Source organism: Pelodiscus sinensis, chromosome 7 (genome assembly GCF_052426305.1).
Source record: "Pelodiscus sinensis isolate ZL-2025 chromosome 7, ASM5242630v1, whole genome shotgun sequence".
Classification (NCBI taxonomy): Eukaryota; Metazoa; Chordata; order Testudines; family Trionychidae; genus Pelodiscus; species Pelodiscus sinensis.
The window spans coordinates 43398902-43421050 of record NC_143058.1 but is presented as its reverse complement, the minus strand read 5'-3'; the positions used below and the strand labels follow the sequence as shown (position 1 = coordinate 43421050).

The window sequence follows — 22149 nt, the reverse complement described above, 5'->3', positions numbered from 1 at the left end:
TTTAGGTCCATTTGCAACAGGATGGGGAATTTCTACTATAAAACCATTTACAGTTTTGCAACTGTAAATATGCTTGCACATGAAGATGGTTGTTGTCTCAGACCTTTTAAGGTTGTGTTTGCCATTTGGCACAGGTGTATTTCCTTGATTTTTATTTGTTATTAGCAATTATTTTGAGTACTTGAAAACTGTCACTGTGTAATTAAATCACTCAGAAGTCAATGTAACATTAAATAATCCATATTTGTGTATAAATACATAATTTGAATGCTCAGTGTGCCATATTATGATTTTCCAATATTTTGGCTGTTACTTAATTTTCAAAAGTGTATATTTAATGCAATTTTCCCCCCACCTGCAGTTGTGCAGGCCAGTCATGCCACTGTAAACAAGTTCTCACTGCACAGAAGTTTAAAACAGGTTTTATAAGTTTTAAAATGCAATTCTGTAGACAGAAAAGCAGGTGCTATTTGAATCAATTTACAGTATCATTAAACGTTAGAATGTAAAAGAGCTTATTTTTCCACAAGCATATCTATCACAATAATTCAACTTTTTCATAAAAATTCACAATTTTCTAAAGTTAAAAAAGGATGCTCCTCAATCAATTTATTTTGATAACTTGTGGAGGGAATTTAATCAGCATTCAAATTCTCAATACCCAAGATTTTCAGATATACTGCTGTAAACACTCCTTTTTCATAGTTTCAGAATATTAAAAATCCATGAAAAGATATCAGTAAGGTGTATCTTACAAAAACAAGGTAATTTTCAATTTAGGTGGAATGGATTCCCTAAGCTCAACAGTCTTAATACAGGTTGAACTTCTCTAGTCTAGCAATATCTATGGTGTGGCATGATTTTAGTTAAACCAATATCACTTAAAATGGGTGTGGCCACATTTCCCACAGTCCCATAAAATGTTTATAGCCAGGGATCGACAAACTGTGGCGAGAGCTACTCGCCAGCCCCGCACTGTGCATGTGCCACACTGGTACTGCGCATGTGCGCAGCGCCGGTGAATGAGGGGCACGGAGCAACTGGCTGAAATCTACTCGCCAAGGGCGAATAGAAACAGCAGTTTGTCAAGCCCTGTTTATAGCCATCAGTCCTGACTCTCAATGTTCTGTGCTGTTATTTAGCTCTAATTTACCCCTAAATGTCTTCTAAGAACCCAGTAAGCAGTGGAAGTGTTGGTAACGCTGCTAGACAATATTGACCTCTCATGGTCCTGAAAATTCTCTGATTTAGTACCAGTCAGGTTCAGAGGGTGCCAGACTAGAGAGGTTCAATATGTATATGCAAATTAAGTTAAACTGTGCAGTGGAATTCAGGGAAAATCAGCCCTACATAAACTGTTTGGTGGTTTTGCTTTACACATTTCTGATAGAGCAGAACTAGGAAGGAAACTAGATGGTTTGACCTGGGAGAAGATTTGATACTGTAACAAAATAAAAACAATTTGGGACAATAAAATGGATAACAGACACAAATTTGCACCCATATAGAGAAAGAAAGTGCAAGAACACAAGTATTTTTCAAGTATATTTGAACCCGGCATTTAGGTAGAGACTGTTTGGCTAAAGTAGTGATTTAATTTCATATTGTAGATTTTAGTTACACATGTGAGCAAGAGCACAATGGTTGCTGAGGTCCCAGCTGCAAAAGCAGAATAGGTGAAACAAGCACTGAAAGCAAAACATGATAAATTAGAACCCCTGGAAAACCATGCTAGGTTTTGAAGCTTCTGAATTTTAGAAAAAAAGGGATAGGGTAAAGCCCGCTAAGCTGTTAAACTAAAACTTAATTAACTTGAAACTCGGGCCAGAAAATGATTCTTTATACACTGAGTAGTGCTACTGCATACTTCAGGGAAAATAATGGATGTGAATGACAGAGGGAAGATCCAGCAGCTGCCAGGAATAAAAAATAAATAACTAGAAGAGTTGAATCTGAAGGACAATGTATGGATTTTTGTGGACTTGAGCTCAGTTATAGAATCCAACTAAAATTTCCTTACTGATACAAACATTCATCACTGAAGAAACTGATATTCTGCCCTTCAAAGTTCAGGATTATATATGTTTTTATATTTTCATGCTGAAAGCCTGTCCCCAAACTGCTGAATAGGCTCAAAACAAAACTTTTGTATGTATTAGATCTAACTTTATGCTCTAACATTGTGGCTGCATCTAGACTGGCAAGTTTTTCCGCAAAAGCAGCTGCTTTTGTGGAAAAACTTGCCAGCTGTCTACACTGGCCGCTTGAATTTCTGCAAGAACACTGACGATCTCATGTAAGATTGTCAGTGTTCTTGCAGAAATGCTATGCTGCTCCCATTCGGGCAAAAGCCCTCTTGCACAAATACTTTTGCGCAAGAGGGCCAGTGTAGACAACGCGGTATAAATGGCGCACAGGGCTTTCTTGCGCAAAACCACGTATAGATTGGCATGGACGCTTTTCCGCAAAAAGTGCTTTTGCGGAAAAGCATCTGGGCCAATCTAGATGCTCTTTTCCGCAAATGCTTTTAGCGGAAAATTTTTTCCGTTAAAAGCATTTGCGGAAAATCATGCCAGTCTAGACGTAGCCTGTATGTATTAGTTCTAACCTTACAGTAGACGCATGCGAAATTTAATTTAATGTCTCAGTTAATTGTTTTAATATTGCTAGTTTATGCTCTGTTGTTCTAATAGATTAACCGACTTTTCCAGAACATCAATGTATTTTTTTCCTTCATGAAAGACCATTATTTCTCTCTCCTTACAGATTTAGAGACCAATTTTATTCAAACATGTACTTTGATGGGACTATTAATATGTAACCCCCAAAAGCATGGCATGCTTGAAACAGCATTCAGTCTTATATCATGTGACACAATAAAACTAAGTGGAGCCAGGCTGAAAAAGAGAGGGGAAAAACCCTAGAAACCACAGCAATAAGATTATACAGTTTCTCAGCAAAGGTAAGTGCACAGCATATCTGAACAATTTTAAAAAATAGTTTTTAATCAATATCCTACATAAATAAAATACAATGACTTAGCAGACTCACTTTTGTGAACTACATGGTGGAAGGGGTGATTTTAGGAAGGATTTGAAGGGGAGAGTGGTGACTGGCAAATAAATTAGTGGAGCATATTCTACAAATAGGTGGCAGTGTAGAAAAAGGTGGGGAGTGAGGCCTAAACACGAGGGTTTGCGAGATTGGACTTTTCTTAAAGGGATAACTGGTAGCTGGAATGCATGCACACATCTGTCAGCATATTGAATCTACTGCTTATACAAACAACAGCTAAAATTATAGAGCAAAATAATTATCCTGTTTATATTATGCAGTCAGAAGTACTTTGGGCCTCTCATGATTTTAAGACTGCATCGTCTAATCCTGCTCAGAGCTGGTTTAATAAACACAGATCATACCTAATAGAAAAGCTGCCATTTTATACTACAGCTCTCAAAGTTACTAGTTCTAATACAGGTGATGCAGCTATAGCAAAAGAAGAATTTTAATGAAAATTATCCTGGGGTAAACTGGGACCTTCTGTGGGAATAGGTTTGTTTATGTTATGTGTGTGGCAATATCTTGGGGTGGATAGCTCTGTGTCCTCCACTCATTTGGGAATGGCAAGTTTGCTATATCTGTGTAATTTTCTCTTGCAAGAAGGAATGAATCTCTCCCTGCAGGGACAGGAACAGAGTTCCTTCCCTTGAAAAGATTCTGAAAAAAGACTATTTGCCTTTCTATGTTATACTCTCTAGATGTGCACAGGTAGGATTTTACTCTTTGTATGTGGGAATCTATAAAAAGCCTTGTCTACTCTAGAAACTCAAACAACATTTTTTTGGGCTCAACTAGCATGGAGTAATAGAGGAAAGTAACACAAGGTTCTCATGTTTGGGCCAATTTTTACCATTCTTCAGTTAAACCAGGGGTGGGCAACAATCTGTCAGTGGGCCAGATCCAGCCTGCCTAGCTTTTTTATCCACCCTGCATGGCAGTTCCTGGCCCCGGGCCATAAAGCATTGCCTGAGAGCCAGACCGTGAGAGCTCTTTCAACTATTTTATTTAAAGGGCTCCAGCTGCCAGGAAGGTGTGAACTCTTTAAACAGAAGCAGTTGAAAAGCCTTGCGCAACCTTGGCTCTCAGGCAACACGCTAGAGGCATGGGAGTTACTAGCTCTGTCAGCTGTTTCTTGCCCTTTAAATAGAAACAGTTGAAAGGGCTCACAGCTTCCAAGCCTCTAGTGTGTTGCCTGGGAGCCAGGGTCACGTGAGTCCTTTCAACTGCTTCTATTTAAAGAGCTTGCGCTTTCCCCATGGCTGTCAGGCAACATGCTAGCAGAGACCTGTGAGCCCTTTAAATAGCAGGAGGTGAAAGGGCTCACAGATCTAGCTCCCCTGCTAATGCTTCCAGGGGAGGCGGGAGCCATTTCAATTCCTACTATTTAAAGGCCCCTGCGACCACTTCAAAAAATTTCAAAGTGGCTCCCCCTTCAAAAATGATTGCCCACCCGAGTTAAACTTACTTTTGGCATTAACTACAATGGTGTAGGACAGTCCAGCCATTGAAATCTTGTCTATGATACATTGCTCAAGGATGTGAAACACAGTCTCTCCATCAAGAAACAGAACAAGGAAGAAGCTGAGTTACGTTATATCTCGACAATTTTTAAACAGGAAAATGACAGTGTCTGTTACCCTCTCTCTCCCAGGGATCAGTGATATCACTGTGCCTTACACCTTCCCATGCTGGGGATGCTGCAGTAGGTGTTAGCGTTTCGCGGGCAGGGGGAGCTGCGAGAGAAGAGCATCTTGCTAATAGGTTGTTACGGTCAGTCGGTCTGTCTGTGGGGAGGGGACTGGCGCTTGTAGGGGCGCAGGATTTTGCCGAGCGGGGTTTCGGTAGCGCTGCCGCCTCCGGGGAAAGACAAGTCAATGGGCTTTGCAAGGAAACGTTCCCGCGCGCTACCTTCCCTGCCACACTCACTCAGTCCCTGCCCCCACGCGTTCATTAGCCGCCACGCTCCTCCCGCCGGCCGGGCACAGAGCAGGGAACTCACCCACCTGCGCTCGCCAGCGTGCTGACCGCCCTGGGCGCCGCCATCTTGGACAGATGGGCCGTGGTCACGTGAGCACGGCCCCGGCGGGCAGGTGGTGCCGGCGGGAGGGGCACGCACGCGCGCTCCGCCCTCTGGCGTGGCCGCGGGTAGGGCCCGGGCCGCGCGCTTGCAGCGCCAACCTCCCACCTAGCGCGGCGCTGCGGGGTGGGGGCTCGGAGTAGGACGCGGCTTTCTTGACCTGAGCCCCGCCGGCCTGGAGCGCCCGGCTCCCTCGTCCGAGGCGCTGCCCCCCCCCGCCTCCCTGGCCCAGGCCTCGCGCTGCAGGGCAAAGCGCCCAGTCCTGTCACTTGCCAACTCTCCCGGACCGGCTGCAAGTGTCGTCCCGTCCGTCCGGGATACTTGGCAACCCTAGCACTGAGCCCACCCGCTGCCTGGCAGGCTCGCAGACGAGAGTCGAGTCCGGGGGGCTTCTAGTTCCTGGCCGCTGTAGGGCCCGTTACAGCGGTGTCCACAGGCGTGCAAGGCCCTCCTGGTAGCTTGCCAGGAGCAGACCTCAGAGCCCCACCCAGAAAGCGGAAACTTCTCTCCTGGACAGAGCCAGGAGGCGGCGAGCTCACAGCGTGGCAAGCTGGGAGCACTGGGGGAGGGTTTCTTCTAAAGCTGATCTAAACGGGAAAGGTTTGCTGCACGGTTCCAGTGCTCTACTTTAAATCTCTCCGAATCTTTGCTTGGAGCAAAGTTAGCTTGATTAGGGATGCTGGAGTAAGCTGGGGGAAGTAGGCCACTTTACTAGTCCAGTCATGAGCATCTCTCTTATGTCACGGCTTTGAAGGACAGTGGTGAGAAGTAGAAAACAAACAATTCTCCTAATTTTTAACCACTGAGTCAGTCAGCAGGTAAACTGTGGCCATACTACAGCCTGGTGCAGTACTAGAAATGAAGTATAATGATGTCTAGTGTGTTCTCTCACACACAATTGTATCAAGAAAGAATAGGCTAAAACAAACCCTGGATATGAAGCAGAGACAGACACATGGGGGAAACATCTTTGCTGAAGCCAAAGTAATATTTACCACATAACCTATGCTTAATCCATGCAGAATCATGAAAAAAATGCCTAAAACTAAAAAATTCTTGTCCAGCTAGGTACTTTATCTACATACACTTACTACAACAAAGCCAAACATCATGCTGTAAAACTTACATATCTAGAAAGAACAAACCTGCTGCTTATAGAGGATGAACCTAATAGCTGCCAGGAAAACATTAAGCACAAAGAGATCAAATACTCAATTAAGAGGAATGGGGATCAAGAACATAGCATAGCAGGCACAAAAGCAAAGGAAGGGAACCCAACATTTAGAAGTGAAATAAATAGGCTAAAAGGGAGAAAAAATCCCCAAACTTGCATTATGTCTTAAAGTCAGATGAAACAGTGCAGGAAGTTTGACTTGTGCAAACTTCCATCAGATGAGAATAGATGATTAAAGAATTTGTATTTATTTCCTGACTTTGTACTTACTGTCTCTGGATGTGTGTACAGATTTTAAAAAAAATATTTAACTAGAAATACGTCCCAAATAAGAGAGATATCATCAATGCATTCAGCCTCCAACCCACAAACAGAAAAATAAAAGAAATTTCACTGCACTCTGGAGTATAGACTACCTACTGAACCAGTGAGGGGGAAACTTCAGAGATTGAGGGCCTCCTATTTGAAACTATGCAATCAATCCCCTACATGTTCCTGTATAAGCACAGTTAGCTAAAAAGTGTATCAGTTGATCATACACAAGCCATACAGTTCTTTAAAAAGTACTAGTGGTACCCAGTATTGTCCCCAAGATATGAGCAAGTAAGCCAATCCACTCCTTACACCAAGATGCACTAATTAGATTAGCTACTACATTCTGTGTCACTTGTAGCCTTTGACTTGTCTTCAAGGGTAGTACTATAATAATCCAATATGGAGATGAAAGTGGCAAGATCCAAAGCAAAAAGACACGAAAAATGGCACCTCTACTCATTGCTGCCTAGTTGGATTCAGGGCATTTCCCTATTTATAGGGGCAGAATGCAGCATCTCCATATGGTTGTTCCTCCAGCTAAACAGCATGATCTCTTTTCCACTGAATTGAGTTTCAGCCTGCTTACTTTCATTCATATATATTATATATATATATATATATATATATATATATATATATATATATATATATACACACACACTTCCTTCATCTTGGGAGGGCACTGGGAAATCAGACATGTCATCTTTTTGTTTCATTTAAAGAGATTTAGAGCTGTATGTAATCTACACAATGGTCACCCAGCCCAAAGTATCTTACATACATGTTGAAATGGGGGAAGGGCTGCATGCCAGAACTATAGAACTTCACAAAGTCTAAGGGTATGTCTACACTGCAGGGTTTTGTCAGAAAAACGGCCGTTTTCCAGCATTGGTAAACTTCTTTCTATGAGGAAGAAGCCTTTTTCTGAAAGGGCTCTTTCGGAAAAAGGCATGTGTGGACGGGGAAGAGGGAGTTCTTTCGAAAGAAGAGGAAAAAGCACAGGTGGCCATTCCACCCATAGTAATCACAACTTACATGTGAGATAGCGTCCATTCAGTGTGGATGCTATCTGTCAAAGAAGCAGATTGCTTTTTCCATGCGCTTTTGCTGTGTAGATGCTCTCTTTCGGAAGAAGTTTTTCGGAAGATCTCTTCCGGAAAAGCTTCTTCCGAAAGAAGCCTGCAATCTAGACATAGCCTGAGAGTAGCATTCCATAGTTGTGGTGTCTGCAATAACAGAGAACTGGACCAGATGACCCACTCTGATGTCCCTACGTTCCTATGTAATCCTTGAGGTAGGATGTGTGTCTGTATGATGGTAATTAGCTATCACTATTCTCTGGATTTTCTCTAGTGGGAAGAAACACTACAGGTGGCCCCCGACTTGCGACATGATTGGTTCTGGAGGAAGCATTGCAAGTCGGGGGCGTCGTAACTGAAGCCCACATTTATGGTAGGTGCTGTGAGCCGCCGTAAATGTGGGCCAAGGACATAAGTTGGAGATTTCTGGCCCCTTCCGCACTTACACAAATGAAAGTTATCAAAGATTTAACTGTAACTTCTGACTGCTGTCAGTTGCTAGCAGACCAATAACAGAGGTTAGCTTGATCTCTAAGAGCCTGAAACCCAGCTGAGAGGGACCGAGGGAATCCAAGGATTCCACGTATGTCAGAACTGCCTTGCCACCATTACAATTACCTTGCCAATATAGGGCTGATTATGGAATTAGTATATGAAGTTATGTACTACCGCTAAGACTGAATTGTTTCATTTTTGTAGGGAAAGCCAAATGTGAATCGGAAGGCTGGAATGGCCAACTTCTTTTCTATTATCCTAAAGAACGAGTGAGCAACTGTTACAACCACTGGATCAGTTTCCAAGGAAGCCCAACTAAGAGCTCATTATAGTACTCTTAAATTTGTGCTTAGATGGACATTTTTGCTATACAATAAGAAAGCACTTATAAAATAGCCAGATTTAAGTACGTTACAACTTTTAGACTGATTCTGGTAGAGTGGAAATCTAGTTGTAGTCAGCAAGTGCCCACTAAATCTAAGCACAGTGAACATAAGGATTTGCATCCTACTGTGTTCAGGTACTACTAGTAACCCTCCTCGCCCATGCAAAACTTTGATTTTGTTACTCTAGTCTTAGATATAGCTTTATTCACAACTCACTCAGTCTTTGAAATTATTAGTCTACTACTTGCTGTGGAAGGAGTGTTTCTCCAAGGAACTGAAAATATTTCGGGGAGAGGAGCATTTTCAAAACAGACTAAATTGGTCAATGACCACTGGAGAGGGTGATGGGGGAGTAGGGAACTATTTTGTCTTGATGCATATGTTTGTTATCTGTGTTAACATCAAATGAAAGTCATATGCACATGGCCAGGAGAGAATGCAGCTATGGCAGCACAACATGAGGTATCAGTATATAAAATTATTTTTATCTTAATTGGCATTTGGTATTAAGATCTCAACAGCATAATTTTAAAATTATATTTTCAAGATGACCTGCCAAGCCTAACAAAAATTATTTCCAAATGAGTAATAAACCAAACAAATAAAATAGACAAAGATTACAATACATTTCTACATGAAATAAAACAAATATTTTCCCTACAGCCCTTTCACTTACCTAACATGTTTCAGGTTAAGATACATTCGTTATGTGAAATAGATAAACTAAGCAGGATACATGAAAACCATAAAAGTGCTTTATTTCAAAAGATAAGCAAAGACTATGTGGAGAAGAAGATGAGCATCTTCAAAAATAAATGATATTAAACATGGAGCATCTCCTTCATTATAATGCATTTAGAAACAAGAAGGCAGATGCTGAGCCTTCCCCCCTTCCTATTGAACTAGAATTCATTTATGTTCACTCTGATTTACTCAGAACAGCCCTAACTAGAGCACATTCTTCTTATTTGAGGCATGTTAACACCATTACTTTTTCTCTGATCGCTAAAGGAAGAAAAGCTGCAGCTGCTGCAGGAACAGACAGCATGCAGCCCTGCTCTGCTGTCACCCTGAGCTTTCACAATGAACAAGACAGAACACTGAGGCACATATGAGATCAACTGTTTCTGTATGTAGTCACCTGCCACAATAATTCTTTTAAAGGGATCTTCCAGATGAACTGAGCTTCTGTACTATAAATCAACATTTTTCTATTAGCTTGCAATATTTTGCAAGGGGTGAAGGGAGGAAATTTTCTGCCATTTCAGATCTGTTTCTCTGAGCTGGCGATTTAAATATTTTTAACTTGGAAACCTGAGAACTGTCATAATAGATCTGATCAATGATCTTTCTAGTTATATGGGGCTAGTGAGGGGGCTGAAGAGAAACCGTATAAATGCTGATAGTTAGGCTTAGCAGAATTCAATTTTGATTAAGCATTTTTTCAAAGTTTATTGATTTAAATTTTCATAGTTGCATGAAATTATCAGAGGTTTCAACATCACCTATCAAAATATACAGAATTAATATCCTTAAATCAAACCCCCTAAGTTCTTAAGCATCATTCTTCTTACTTTGCTCATCTGTAAAATATCATTGATAAAATAATTTATTGGTTTGAGTGTACATAATGAAATCTATATTTACCAACATATACCAATAAAATCAAATCCTTCCAAGTGGGGCTGATAGTCCAATATCTTGTTTCTGACAAGAGCCAGTGCCAGATGCTTCAAAGGAAGGTTCAATGGACCCCATGATAGACATTTATTAAATAGGTAGTTTGTGTGCACATAGTTATTTATATTGGCTCTCCACTGTATTTTCCCTCTTTCATTGTGAAGGGTTTTGGTGGTGAAAAGAAAATAGCATTCCTACTAGGAATGTTAAATGGCATTTAATCAGCTAATTGACAGAATTTCCATCAACTAGTCAATTAGTTGATAGGGGGGAAACTGCAGACCTCCAGCAGGGTTAGTTCCCTGGCCCCAGAGTCTCTTAATACATTTAAAAGGCTGAAGCGCAGCTGGGGGGAAAGGGGAAGACACCAGGCACAACCCAGGAATCAGCTGATTCCCGGCTCATGCCTAATCCCCCGTTACACCTCTGCCTCCCCTGCGGAGATGGTGTGAAGAGAGGGGTGGAACGGGCTTTTAGGCCATCTCCCTTCAGCACTGGCTTCTGCTCCCTCTCTCTGATAAAGTCAGCAAAAGCAGGGGAAAGCAACTAGTTGAGTCACTAGTGGATATGCTTATCGGATAGTCAACTAGTCACTTACATCGCTAATTCCTACTCCTTCAGCTTTGCCTCAAATTTAAGACTTGAAATCAAACAAGTGTGGTAATGGATAGCATCTTGAAAGCTATCAAAGCAATATTAATATATTATTAATATTAATTATTAGTATTATGCTAATACTGCTTTGCATATTTTCAGAGGGGTAGCTGTTTTAGTCTGTAACTGGAAAACCCCCCAAAAAACCCCAAATAGTCATGTAGCACGCCAGAGACTATAAAAAATGTAGATGGTATCATGAGCTTTCGTGGGCACAATCCACTTAATCAGATGAATGGAGTTACTTTGAATAATTAGTCTTCCATTTTCAACTATATCCTGAGATTTTTGGCTGCATGAGCCCAATAAGAGCCAATTCTCTGGTTAACAGCTGGTATAAACTCAACATCTGGATAAATGAAAATTAAGTACTTAAGTCTTTTTCTTTCCTGGTCACTGGTCTAGGACCAGTGCTTGGAATAACTTACTGGTCCAGAAAACACTTGTATTGTCTGCCTGTGTTCCTAGCCAGTGTAGAGTTATCAGATTTTAATATTTTATCATGCTATCTTTTTTGCCCCACTTAAAATCCAACAAAATCTTAGTGACCAGTGTCTTACAAATCAATAGCATAAGAGAATACCATAAAATCTCGAGTATAATGTGCACTTCCCCCCGCTGGTTTTTTAGGGTCAAAGCCGGGGTGCGCATTATACATAAGAGCTATTTTTAAAGTTTTAAACTCCTCCCCTCCATACAGAAACTTTCTGGCTGCAGTGTGGCGCGGGAGCCACTGCCCTGCCAGGCTCCTGGACAAGGCGAGGAGCCAGCTGCACTTCCAGGCTGCAGCGAGCGCCCTGGCTCGCTGCCTGCCCAGTGCTCCTTCAGGATGAGCCCGGGGGTCCCACGGCAGGCACGAGCTCAACGCAGCGTGCGGGCAGCTATTCAGGAAGGCAGGGGGCAGGTTTCAAACTCCGCCGCTGGCTCCCCGGGCTGCACTCGTGTTTCCTTGTAGCTTCAGATCTGGTTTAAGGATAACCAAATGTTGTGTTCCAGGTTAGTAGAGACCAAGAAATTCTGGACTTCAGAAACAGGTTACCTCCCGTTCTCCTGTACAATGGGGTGCGCATTATACATAGGAGTTCAGTTTTTTTCATTATGCTAAGATTCTAAAGTCAGGGTGCGCATTATACATAGGTACACGTTATACTTGAGATTTTATGGTATTTTGAGGTTTGAAATTCTCAGTTCAAAGCTTTCCAGTGGTCAGCTCACAACCATGTATTTCAACTCTAGCAGTTTGACACAGTGCTGAAATCACACCGGAACTGATAAAGGGAAAAAAGGTAGAATTTTAAAATATACAGCATAGAATTTAGCTAGCACTTTTCTTTCATAGATCTCCAAGTATTTTCAAAGAGGGGTAGGCATCATCACCTTCTTTCAAATGAAGAAATCATCAGAAAGATATATCTTGCCCTCAATTTATAGGCAGAGTTAAGAGTGGAAACCAGGTCTTCCTGTATTTATTTCTGACATTCTGAGTACATTTCCCAGACCTGAAGCAGAGCTCTGTATAAGCTCAAAAGCTTGTCTCTCTCACCAACAGAAGTTGACCCAATAAACCAGTAGTCTTCAAACTTTTTTTCTCCTGACCCAGTTGAAGAAAATTGTTAATGCCTGCTACCAAACGTAATTTGACTAAAGTGTGGACTTTGGGGTGGGGCTGAAAGCTTCAGCTTTGGGGTTAGGTCAGGAGGACTAACCTCCAGCAGCTCCCAATCAGCAGTTCAATGGGGTTGCTAGGGCAGGCTTCCTGCCTGTCCTAGAAACGCGGGCCATGCTGCACCCCAATCTAGTCAATGGGAGTGCAGAGCTACAGCTCAGGGCAGGAGCAGTGCATGGAGTCCTGTATGCTCTTCTCCCTTTGCCCCTCCAATCTCACCAAGAAGCCGAGCCTGCTTCTGGCCACTTCTGGGGTGTAGCGCAGTGCCAGGACAGGAAGGCAGCCTACCTTAGCATCCCCACTGATCACCCTGCAGCAGGGGTGGGCAAGAAGCTGCCAGCAGGCTGGATCCGGCCCAACAAGCCACCAGATCCAGCCCACTGCTGCCTCACCTGAACCTTTAGGCAGAGAACAGCTCACACTTTAAAAAGCCAATTGTTCTCCATTCCAGAGGGCTGGGGAGGGAGGCGGGAGACTTCTCATGCTGTACCCACCCCCCAGGAAATCTCTTAGCTCCCATTGGCTAATCTCTCAATTTCCAGCCAATAGAATTTGTAGTGTAGGAAGCCTTTTCCCTCCCCCTCCCTCATGCCTGGAGCGGAGCCACATGGAGCAGTGTGCAGCCCAAATCTAGGAGTGGGCCCCCGTCAAAAATTATTGCGTACCCCTGCCCTGCAGCAACAAGACCCAGTGCCTGACATTCTGTGACCCACTGTTTGAAAACCGCTGCAATAAACAATATTACCTCTCCCACCTTGTGTGTCTACTGTCTGGGGATGAACATGGCTACCATGCTTCATACAACTTATGCTTAGTCCATTTTAATGTTTGGTATTGCATAATTATTCAGGGTAAGAAACAAATGCTGTTTACCTAGAAAAGCTGAAATTCTGAACTTTACCAACTAGTGTTCTTTACTAGCTGTGATAGAAAGGTTCAGTTTCAAATTGCTGGTGGGCCCTTATACCAGCAGTGATTTTGGCACTGATCCAGGACCTTGCTAAATCTCATTCCAGTGCAAGTTTCAGCCTCTGCAATGAACAAGATAAGTCACATCTACATTTTTGCATATATGTACTTACAAACATGCTTGCTAATTACTTACCTACTGTTCTGAGCGCTCAACAAACCTTGGCTAAAATGAGTTGCTTTTCCATTCTGTAAGCTAGTATGCAGATCAGAGCACATGTCCTCAATCAGCTGTTTGAAAGGTGTACTCACAGGCAGTGACAGTACTTCAATTGTTAGATTGACAAAAGATTGTTCTTGTAAATGAAAGGGAAAATGTGCCTGTTTTATATACATGATAGTATAGGGCAGGAGAGTGGAAGGGGGGGGGGGGGTCAGAGCAGGGGGTTGTGTGTCAGGAGCAGGCTGGGGATGCAGGAGTGAGAGCATGAAGTGGGAGGTGCAGGATTCAGTGCAGGGGGCCCATGGGGGGGCAGCAAAGGTGTGTCTGTGTTTACCAAGACCAGCTGGGCAGCGAGGGTGGTGCTGTTGCGGTAGCCAGAGCTGCACTCTCCAACTGGTGGCTCCTCCTGCAGGGCTGGAGCTGAATGGGTTGGCCTTGCCTGCAACTTGACTTGGGGGTGGTGACAAAGATTGGAGGGCTGGCCCCAGCTTCCAGTGTGCACCCCATAGCCTGCATCCTGTCCAGGGGTGGAGGGGCAAGGGTCCAAGGCCTAGCCCCAGACTCCATCAGACCTCCAGCCTGTCTGCAGGAGGGAGGGGGAGAAGACAGGCTATGGGGGCTGCCCCCAACCTGCAGTGGCCTCCTGACCTTCTGCCCGTAGGTTGTTGGTAGGGGGCAGGATCTGGGGGTTAATCCAGATCTCCAGGGCCCTCCCACCACATGACCTACAGGCTGTTGGTGGGGCGAGGATCCTGGGCTGTCCCCAAACTCAACCCCCTCCCTATTTCCCCCATGCAGCATTTCTGGGGGGAGTAAGGCTCCAAGGCCCATCCCTAGCCTTCAGCCCCCCCTGCAATTTGTAGGCTGCCCATGGGTGTGGGGGAAAGGGAGACTCTCGGGCCTAATCTGGGCCTCCAGCCTCCCCCTACCACAGAGCCTGCAGGCAGTCTGCAAGGGATGATGAGGATCCAGTGCTGGGCCCAGTCACCAGTGGCTCCCTACGTATCCTGCCACCTGTCAGGGGAGGAGCAAGGCTTGGGGGGCTGACTGCATCCTGCAGCCTGTTGGGGAAGGGGAGAGCTGCAGCCAAGGGGAAACAAAGGTTTTGGGGCAGCAGGGCTACTTACTGGTGTGCTCGCAGGCAAGATGGTGGAGCCTCAGCCCTGCTGGCCACTTCTTTGGTGGTACGGCTGCCCCCAATGGGATAGATCTCCCCTGTAGGCTTGCTGCTCTCAGTAGCCACTCTCATATCACATCCCTCAGAACCACTCTTCCCTTTGCATGTTATGGAAAACTGTCCCAAGGCTCCTGGTTCTCCTGGCATAATCAAACTCTGACTTTGCTTTAAGTTAGGAGAAGAGGAAGCAACATAGCAAACTCAGTGGTCCTAGCTCTTACAATTTAGGATGAGTTCCTGAACAGACAGACGCACTCAAATATATAGTCTTCATAGTCTCCTGCCTAGGAATTTGCTTTAGATGCAGAGATTCAGCTACACAAACCTCTGTTCATATTACTACAGTGATTTATGCCTCCTCCTCTACCTTCACATCAGACATATTTCTTTCTTCATTCCTGAAACTATTTCCTAGTGACTCTGTTGCATTTCTTTTGGTTTTCATTATTTGTTGTTTACCCAGAGGTGGTGTCCTCATCAGAGATGTCAGATAGGTACCACTCATGTCATAGCATAGTCTCAAAGCAAGTGGGAGAGTTTCCTTCTCTCATGCCTCTTAAAACTTCAAAAGCTTTCTTTCCAGAGCTGATGCAAAAAGGAACATGTTTTGAACTCCTTTCTTCTCTTTCTTTATTCCATACTTCAGCTGAATATTAGAAACTATATACTCTGCATACATACATTAAATAACCACCGCAGTACTTTTTCTAATCTCCTGATTGCTGGTATTGCTCTTGTTAGGACAAGTGAAAAAAGTTGACAGTTGTGTCGGCATTCTTGGTTTAGCTGTTTGTTGGGATTCAATATAAAATGTTGATGCACTTAGGCTAGTCATCCAAAATAGAAACCACCCTTCATCTCAGCTTGTGCTCTTTTGTACCTGGGTGTTCTACAGTCCTCTGCCACAAAGCCCTTTCTTTATGTCAAACCGAGCTCATTTGATAGACAATGGATAGATGGCAACAGAAAGTAACATAGTTCCTAATAATTACTCTGCCACAGTTTCATAACCAGATACTCACATTTGGAGGGTCTTTGCTTCCTCTAAAGACTACAGGGCTATGTCTAGACTACATCCCTTTTTCGGAAAAGGGATGTAAATTAGACGTATCGCAATTGCTAATGAAGCGGGGATTTAAATCTCCCGCGCTTCATTAGCATAAAAATGGCTGCTGCTTTTTTCCGACACGGAGCTTTGTCAGAGAAAAGCGCCAGTCTAGATGCTGATGTTTCAAAAAAATAAAACCTTTTCTGAAAGATCCCTTATCCCTTATTTCAAGAGGGATAAGGGATCTTTCGGAAAAGGCGTTATTTTTCGAAAGATCAGCGTCTAGACTGGCACTTTTCTCCGACAAAGCTCCGTGCCGGAAAAAAGCGGCAGCCATTTTTATGCTAATGAAGCACGGGAGATTTAAATCCCTGCTTCATTAGCAATTGGAATACGTCTAATTTACATCCCTTTTCCGAAAAAGGGATGTAGTCTAGACGTAGCCCAGGGGTATAGGATTGGGTATTTGGGGGAGGGAAGAAAGGCAAGTTGTTCACCTATAAACCAGAATAGCTAAAAATCACTAGAGGAATTTAATTTCCCCTTCGAGATGGAGTCATAGAAAGTAAGGGAAGTTGAAAAGACAACCAACCAACCACCCAAAAAGCTCCTAGGCACTAGTGTTCTGCAGAGGCCAGGTTCCTTATTCCAGATAAATATGAGCTTCTAAATGTGGTTAGTGATGACTCTGCTGTGAACAGTAGAGTTGTACTCAGGGACAGAGGTACCCTTTTGTGGTACTGTAGGGTTTGGGTATCCCATCCTTTAAGTATAGGCAGGTTCTCACAGACTTATTGGTCTGGGGGAAGGAGGGCAGAATAAGCTAAATGAGATTTTTAAGGATTGTCTCCCCCACTAGCAGTTTGCCTGCAATATCAGATGGGAAGGAGATCTGCAGGGACACAGGACTGGAACATTTTCTCAGATTTCGTTCCATATTCTTAATCTGTCAAACTTCTTCAGACTTGGGTGGGTATTGTTAACACTGACTCAGAAGAATCACACTCTGTACGACAGGATTTTGTACTTGCACTCACAAAAAAGTATTTTTTAAAGTTTGAATTAGTAAACAACACATTGTGCACAGGAAAAAAAAATGTTATTCTTAAGGTTCTGTGGTAACCAGTTACCTGGAACATCGTGTTACAGCTGTAAAAGGCATAGTATTTATCTTAACACCTTCCTGGAGACCAAGACTAGCAACTAGACTTGTCCCAAGATCTTCAGCTTTCTTTTAGCTTCATGAAAGAGGAACAATTGATCATAGGAGGATCAGGCACTAGAAGTAGAATAAAATTATCTAAATGTTTTTGGGAGGTGGTTTTTAGTTTCCTCCTGGTCCTCTGATGTTCTTGTGTTTAAGGACTATATTGTGCTTAAAAAAGAGCTTCTTTCCTGCTCTATTTTAGGCATTTATGTTGTCCTCCATTATTGCAGAGGAAACATGGAACTCTGAACTTGGCATAGCTCAGGTAGGCAGAGGAACTAGGCTTTTAAAATATTTAAAAAATGCACAGTTGCCATTAAATCTACCCATATAATCTGAAAATTATATTCTGTTTGTTTTACAAAAAGCTGTCCAAAAATTTGCCAACATTTTTACTGTTTTGAACATATTAGCTTCATTTCAAGTAAAAAAATTTTAGGTGACTGCACGTAACCTGTGGTCTGACAGTCTAGCAGCATTCTCACACACCACTACTAGCATAGGAGTGTGAAACTCAAAGTCTGTTCCATTAAGACTGTGCAATACTACGGACTACTGTGGGTCTGCACAGATGCAACAGAAAAAAATTTGACCCAGCAACTGGAACTGCATTAACTGAAGATGCAAGAGTCAAAATCCACTTTATTCTCCTATATCTGGTGTTCTCTCTTGTATTACTAGCAGGCATAACAAGTAATTTAAAAAGCCCTTTTACGGAAATTTGCAAGCAGATGGGGTGCTAAATAAATACAAGGAGCAGATAATGTTAAGTAAGGTGCTTTTACATAGCTTCTGGTCAGAAAAGAACTACAGTTAAAGCCAAGTCGCTGTTACTGCAACTTTGAAACTGGAAGAAGTTTGGCAACTTTTCAAGTTTTCCAATTTTTTTTGCTTTATTTTACTCCTTTGCTTCGAAGTATTTGTTCAGATTGAAGTTTGTCCTGGTAACAAGAGACTTGCACTGCTACGTGCATAAAAATTGTCTAGTAGCGATTAAAGACTACACCAGAAAGCAGCACTTAGATGCTTCTACAGCAAAGAACATCATACACAACTTCAGTTTCTTAACCAATGCTGTACCAACCTGAATGTTCAATTATAGTATTTCAAGTGCTGCAAACTCTCCTTTAAATCCTGTTTCAAGGAGAGATTTTTTAAAGTTTTACTTGGTCTTCCATTAAAGTGACCAAGTAATTTGGTTGTAGCCAGAAAAGACAAGAAATACATGGAGAATTGTTAAAAAATAAAATCATTTAAATAAATTGTTAATGCTTATTCAATATATAACAAAAAGTTTCCATTAATATTTAATAATTCAAAAGATGAACAACTTCTTGGTTTAATTTATTCTGGAAAATTTAGATTAAATTTGTTTAAATAGAAATGTGCATTCAGAATCCTAATTTTCTATAGAATGCTTGTCATTAAAGTGTCTGTTAGTAATTTGTCTATTAGTGTTTGTCTGTGAGCATTTATTTGACTGTGTGTTTGGCGCTTTGAAAAGAGAAGCAGTTGGAAAAGTGTGAATTGGGAATTCTTTGTTCCAGATGGGCCTTCAGGGGCTGATTGGATTAGAGGCAAGGCTTTGAGCTAGGCCTTGCCAGCAGCCTTATAATAAGGCAGCCAGAGTAAATGCAGTGAGCAACGAACAGGGCATATCGGCCTGCGGGAAACCCCATAGCGTTTGGTGGCCTTTTTCTTTATTTTTTTTCTCTTCTGACCTTCAAGGGGGCATTTAAAAACATCTGAGGAATTTCTGAAGGAAGACAAGCATGGATAGCGATAGGTCTGCTGCTGCTACCTGAAGCAGTTATTTGTCTTCCTCCCGGACGATAGTGTAGATGAAATCCCTTTTAAGTGCAAGCTGGTTGCAATTTTGGAAGAAAAAATTAGAGGACTTGAGGACCAAGTATCAACCCTACATTCCATCAGAGAAGATGAAGACTTCCTTGACAGATGGCAGTATTTAATCCTGCAGGCATAGCAGGCTGAAGAACCAGTGAGGGCAGTACAGAACAAGGAGGGAAACTGGTAACCTCCAGGAGAAGAAAGCCAACTCAGTTATCTCCAATTCCACTAGAGGTAAGTAACCGCTTTCAGGCTCTCTCCACAGGCACTATGGTGGAGAATGCTTTAGAAGGGACCTCTCAGGGAAGAGATCAGGAGACATCATTTACCAGAAGGCATGGAATGATGACAGATCATGGTGGTTGGGGACTCTCTCCTAAGAGAGACGGAGTCATCCATCTGCTGTCCAGACCTGGAATCTTGAGAAGTGTGCTGCTTACCAAGAGCTACAATTCAGGATGTGACCAAGAGTCTTCCAAAACTGATCAAACCTTCAGATTGCTACCCCTTCCTGCTTTTCCATGTCGGAACTAATGATACGGCCAAGAATGATCTTGAGATCACTGCAGATTATGTAGTGCTGGGAAGAAGGATCAAGAAATTTGAAGTGCAAGGAAATGTCTAGGTAGGGATTGTTGAATCGTGGAAATAAATGTGTGGTTGCGCAGGTGGTGTTGGTGATGGAGAGAGGGCTTTGGTTTCTTTGACCAGGATTATGTTCTGGGCACAAGGATGGTTATGAAGAGATGGGAATCACCTAACCAAGAGAGGAAAGAGCATCTTCATGGGCAGGCTTGCCAACCTATTGAGGAGGGCTTTAAATTAGGTTCATTGTGGGATGGTGACCTAAGCCCTGATGTAAGTAGGGAAGTGGAATACTGGGAAGAAACACAAGGAGCAAGGAGCAACAAAGAAGGACCCCTAATTCAAATGGAGAAGGCAGGGCAATCAACTAGTTATCTAAGTGTTTGTATACAAATGCAAGAAGCCTGAGAAACAAACAGGAAGAATTAGAAGCCCTGGCACAGTCAAAGAACTATGATTCGATTGGAATAATGGAGACTTGGTGGGATGACTCACATGACTAGAGCACTGTTATGGAAGGGTATAAACTGTTCAGGAAGAACAGGCAGGGGAGAAAAGGAGAAGGAGTGGCACTGTATGTAAGGGTATGTCTACACTGCATTCCTCTTTCAAGAGAGGAATGCAAATTTAGAGGAACGAAATTGCAAATGAAGCACGGATTAGAATTTCCCATAATTTCACATCCAGGTGCTATTTCAAAATACCCTATTTCGAAAAAAGAAACGCTGTCTAGACACGGTTATTTCGAAAGAAAACCCTTCTTTCAAAATTACCCTTAAACCTCATTTTATAAGGAGTAAGAGTAATTTTGAAAGAAGGGTTTTCTTTAGAAATAACCACGTCTAGACAGCGTTTCTTTTTCCAAAATAGCACCTGGACACGATTATGCAAATGAAGCGTGGGAAATTCTAATCTGAACTTCATTTGCAATTGTGTTCCTCTGTATTTGCATTCCTCTCTTGAAAGAGGAATGCAGTGTAGACATACCATAAGAGAGCAGTATGATTGCTCCAAGCTCCAGTGTATAGAGGGAGAAAAGCCTATTGAAAGTCTTAGGGTTAAGTTTAAAGACGGGATCAACAGAGGTGATGTTGAGGTTGGTGTCTGCCATAGACCAGTGGATCAGGTGGATGAGATAGACGAGGCTTTCTTCTGACAACTAAGGGAAGCTTCCAGATCACAGGCCCTGGTTCTCATGGGAGACTTTAATCACCATGACATCTGTTGAGAGACAAATACAGCAGGATACAGACAATCCAGGAAGGTTTTGGAGAATGTTGGGAATAACTTCTTGGTACAAGTGCTGAAGGAACCGACCAGGGGCAATGTGCAGCTTGACCTGCTGCTTACAAACAGGGAGGAACTAGTAGGGGAAGCAGGTGTGGGTGGCAACCTGGGAAGCAGTGATCACGAGATGGTTGATTTCAGGATCATGACAAAAAGAAGAAACGAGTACAGCAAAATACACATCCTGGACTTCAGAAAAGCAGAGTTTGACTTTCTCAGAGAACTGATGGACAGGATCCCTTGGGATGCTAATATGAAGGGGGAAAGGAGTCCAGGAGAGCGGACAGTATTTTAAAGAAGCCTTACTGAAGGCACAGGAAGATGCCATCCCAATGCGCAACAAGAAAAGCAGATATGGAAGATGACCCAATTGGCAAGCTTCAACACAAAAAGGAAGCTTATAAGAAGTGGAAACTTGGACAGATGACTAGGGAGGAGTATAAATATATTGCTTGAGAATGCAGGAGAGTGATCAGGAAGGTAAAAGCACAATTGGAATTGTGGCTAGCAAGGGATGTGAAGTAACAAGAAAGCTTTCTACAGGCATGTTAGCAATAAGAGGGTGATCAGAGAGGGTGTAGGGCTAGATGAGGGAAAAGCTGAAGTACTCAATTTTTTTTGCCTTTGTCTTCACAGACACGGTCAGCTCCCAGACTACTGCATTAGGCAACTCAGTATGGGAAAGGTGGGCAGCCCTCAGTGGAGAAAGAGCAGGTTAAGAACTATATAGAAAAGCTAAACATACACAAATCCATGGGTCTGGATTGAATGCATCCGAGGGTACTGAGGGAGTTAGCAAATGTCAGTTGGCAAGCTGGCTAGATTGTTGGGCCTGACAGATAGTGATCAATGGATCAACATGGGGTTGGTGGTCGGTTTCAAGTGGAGTGTCCCAAGGATCGGGACTAAGGCTGGTTTTCAACATCTTTATTAATTACCTGGATGAGGGGATGGATTACACCCTCAGCAAATTTGCAGATTACACCAAGTGAGGGGAAGAGATAGATACATTGGAGGGCAGGGACAGGGTCCAGAGTGACCTAGACAAATTGGAGAATTGGGCCAAAAGAAATCTGATGAGGTTCAACAAGGACAAGTGCAGAGTCCAGCACGTGGGACAGAAGAATCCCAAGCACTACTACAGGCCGGGGACCAACTGGATAAGCAGCAGTTCAGCTGAAAAGGACTTGGGGATTCCAGTGAATGAGAAGCTGGATACGAGTCAACAGTGTGCCTTTGTAGCCAAGAAGCATAATGGCATGTTAGGTTGCATTAGGAG

The 22149-nt window shown here is 42.9% G+C and overlaps 1 protein-coding gene across 1 annotated transcript in view; it reads right to left on the bottom strand.

Moving 5' to 3' along the window:
* Window positions 1–5639, bottom strand: part of METAP1D (methionyl aminopeptidase type 1D, mitochondrial) — a 70650-nt gene extending 65011 nt beyond the window's left edge. The window contains exon 1 of the mRNA XM_075933629.2: window positions 5064–5639. Within this exon, the coding sequence (XP_075789744.1) occupies window positions 5064–5103 (40 nt within the window). The 5' untranslated portion in view covers window positions 5104–5639. The remainder of the gene's footprint in view (window positions 1–5063) is intronic.
* Window positions 5640–22149: the final 16510 nt, after the last annotated feature.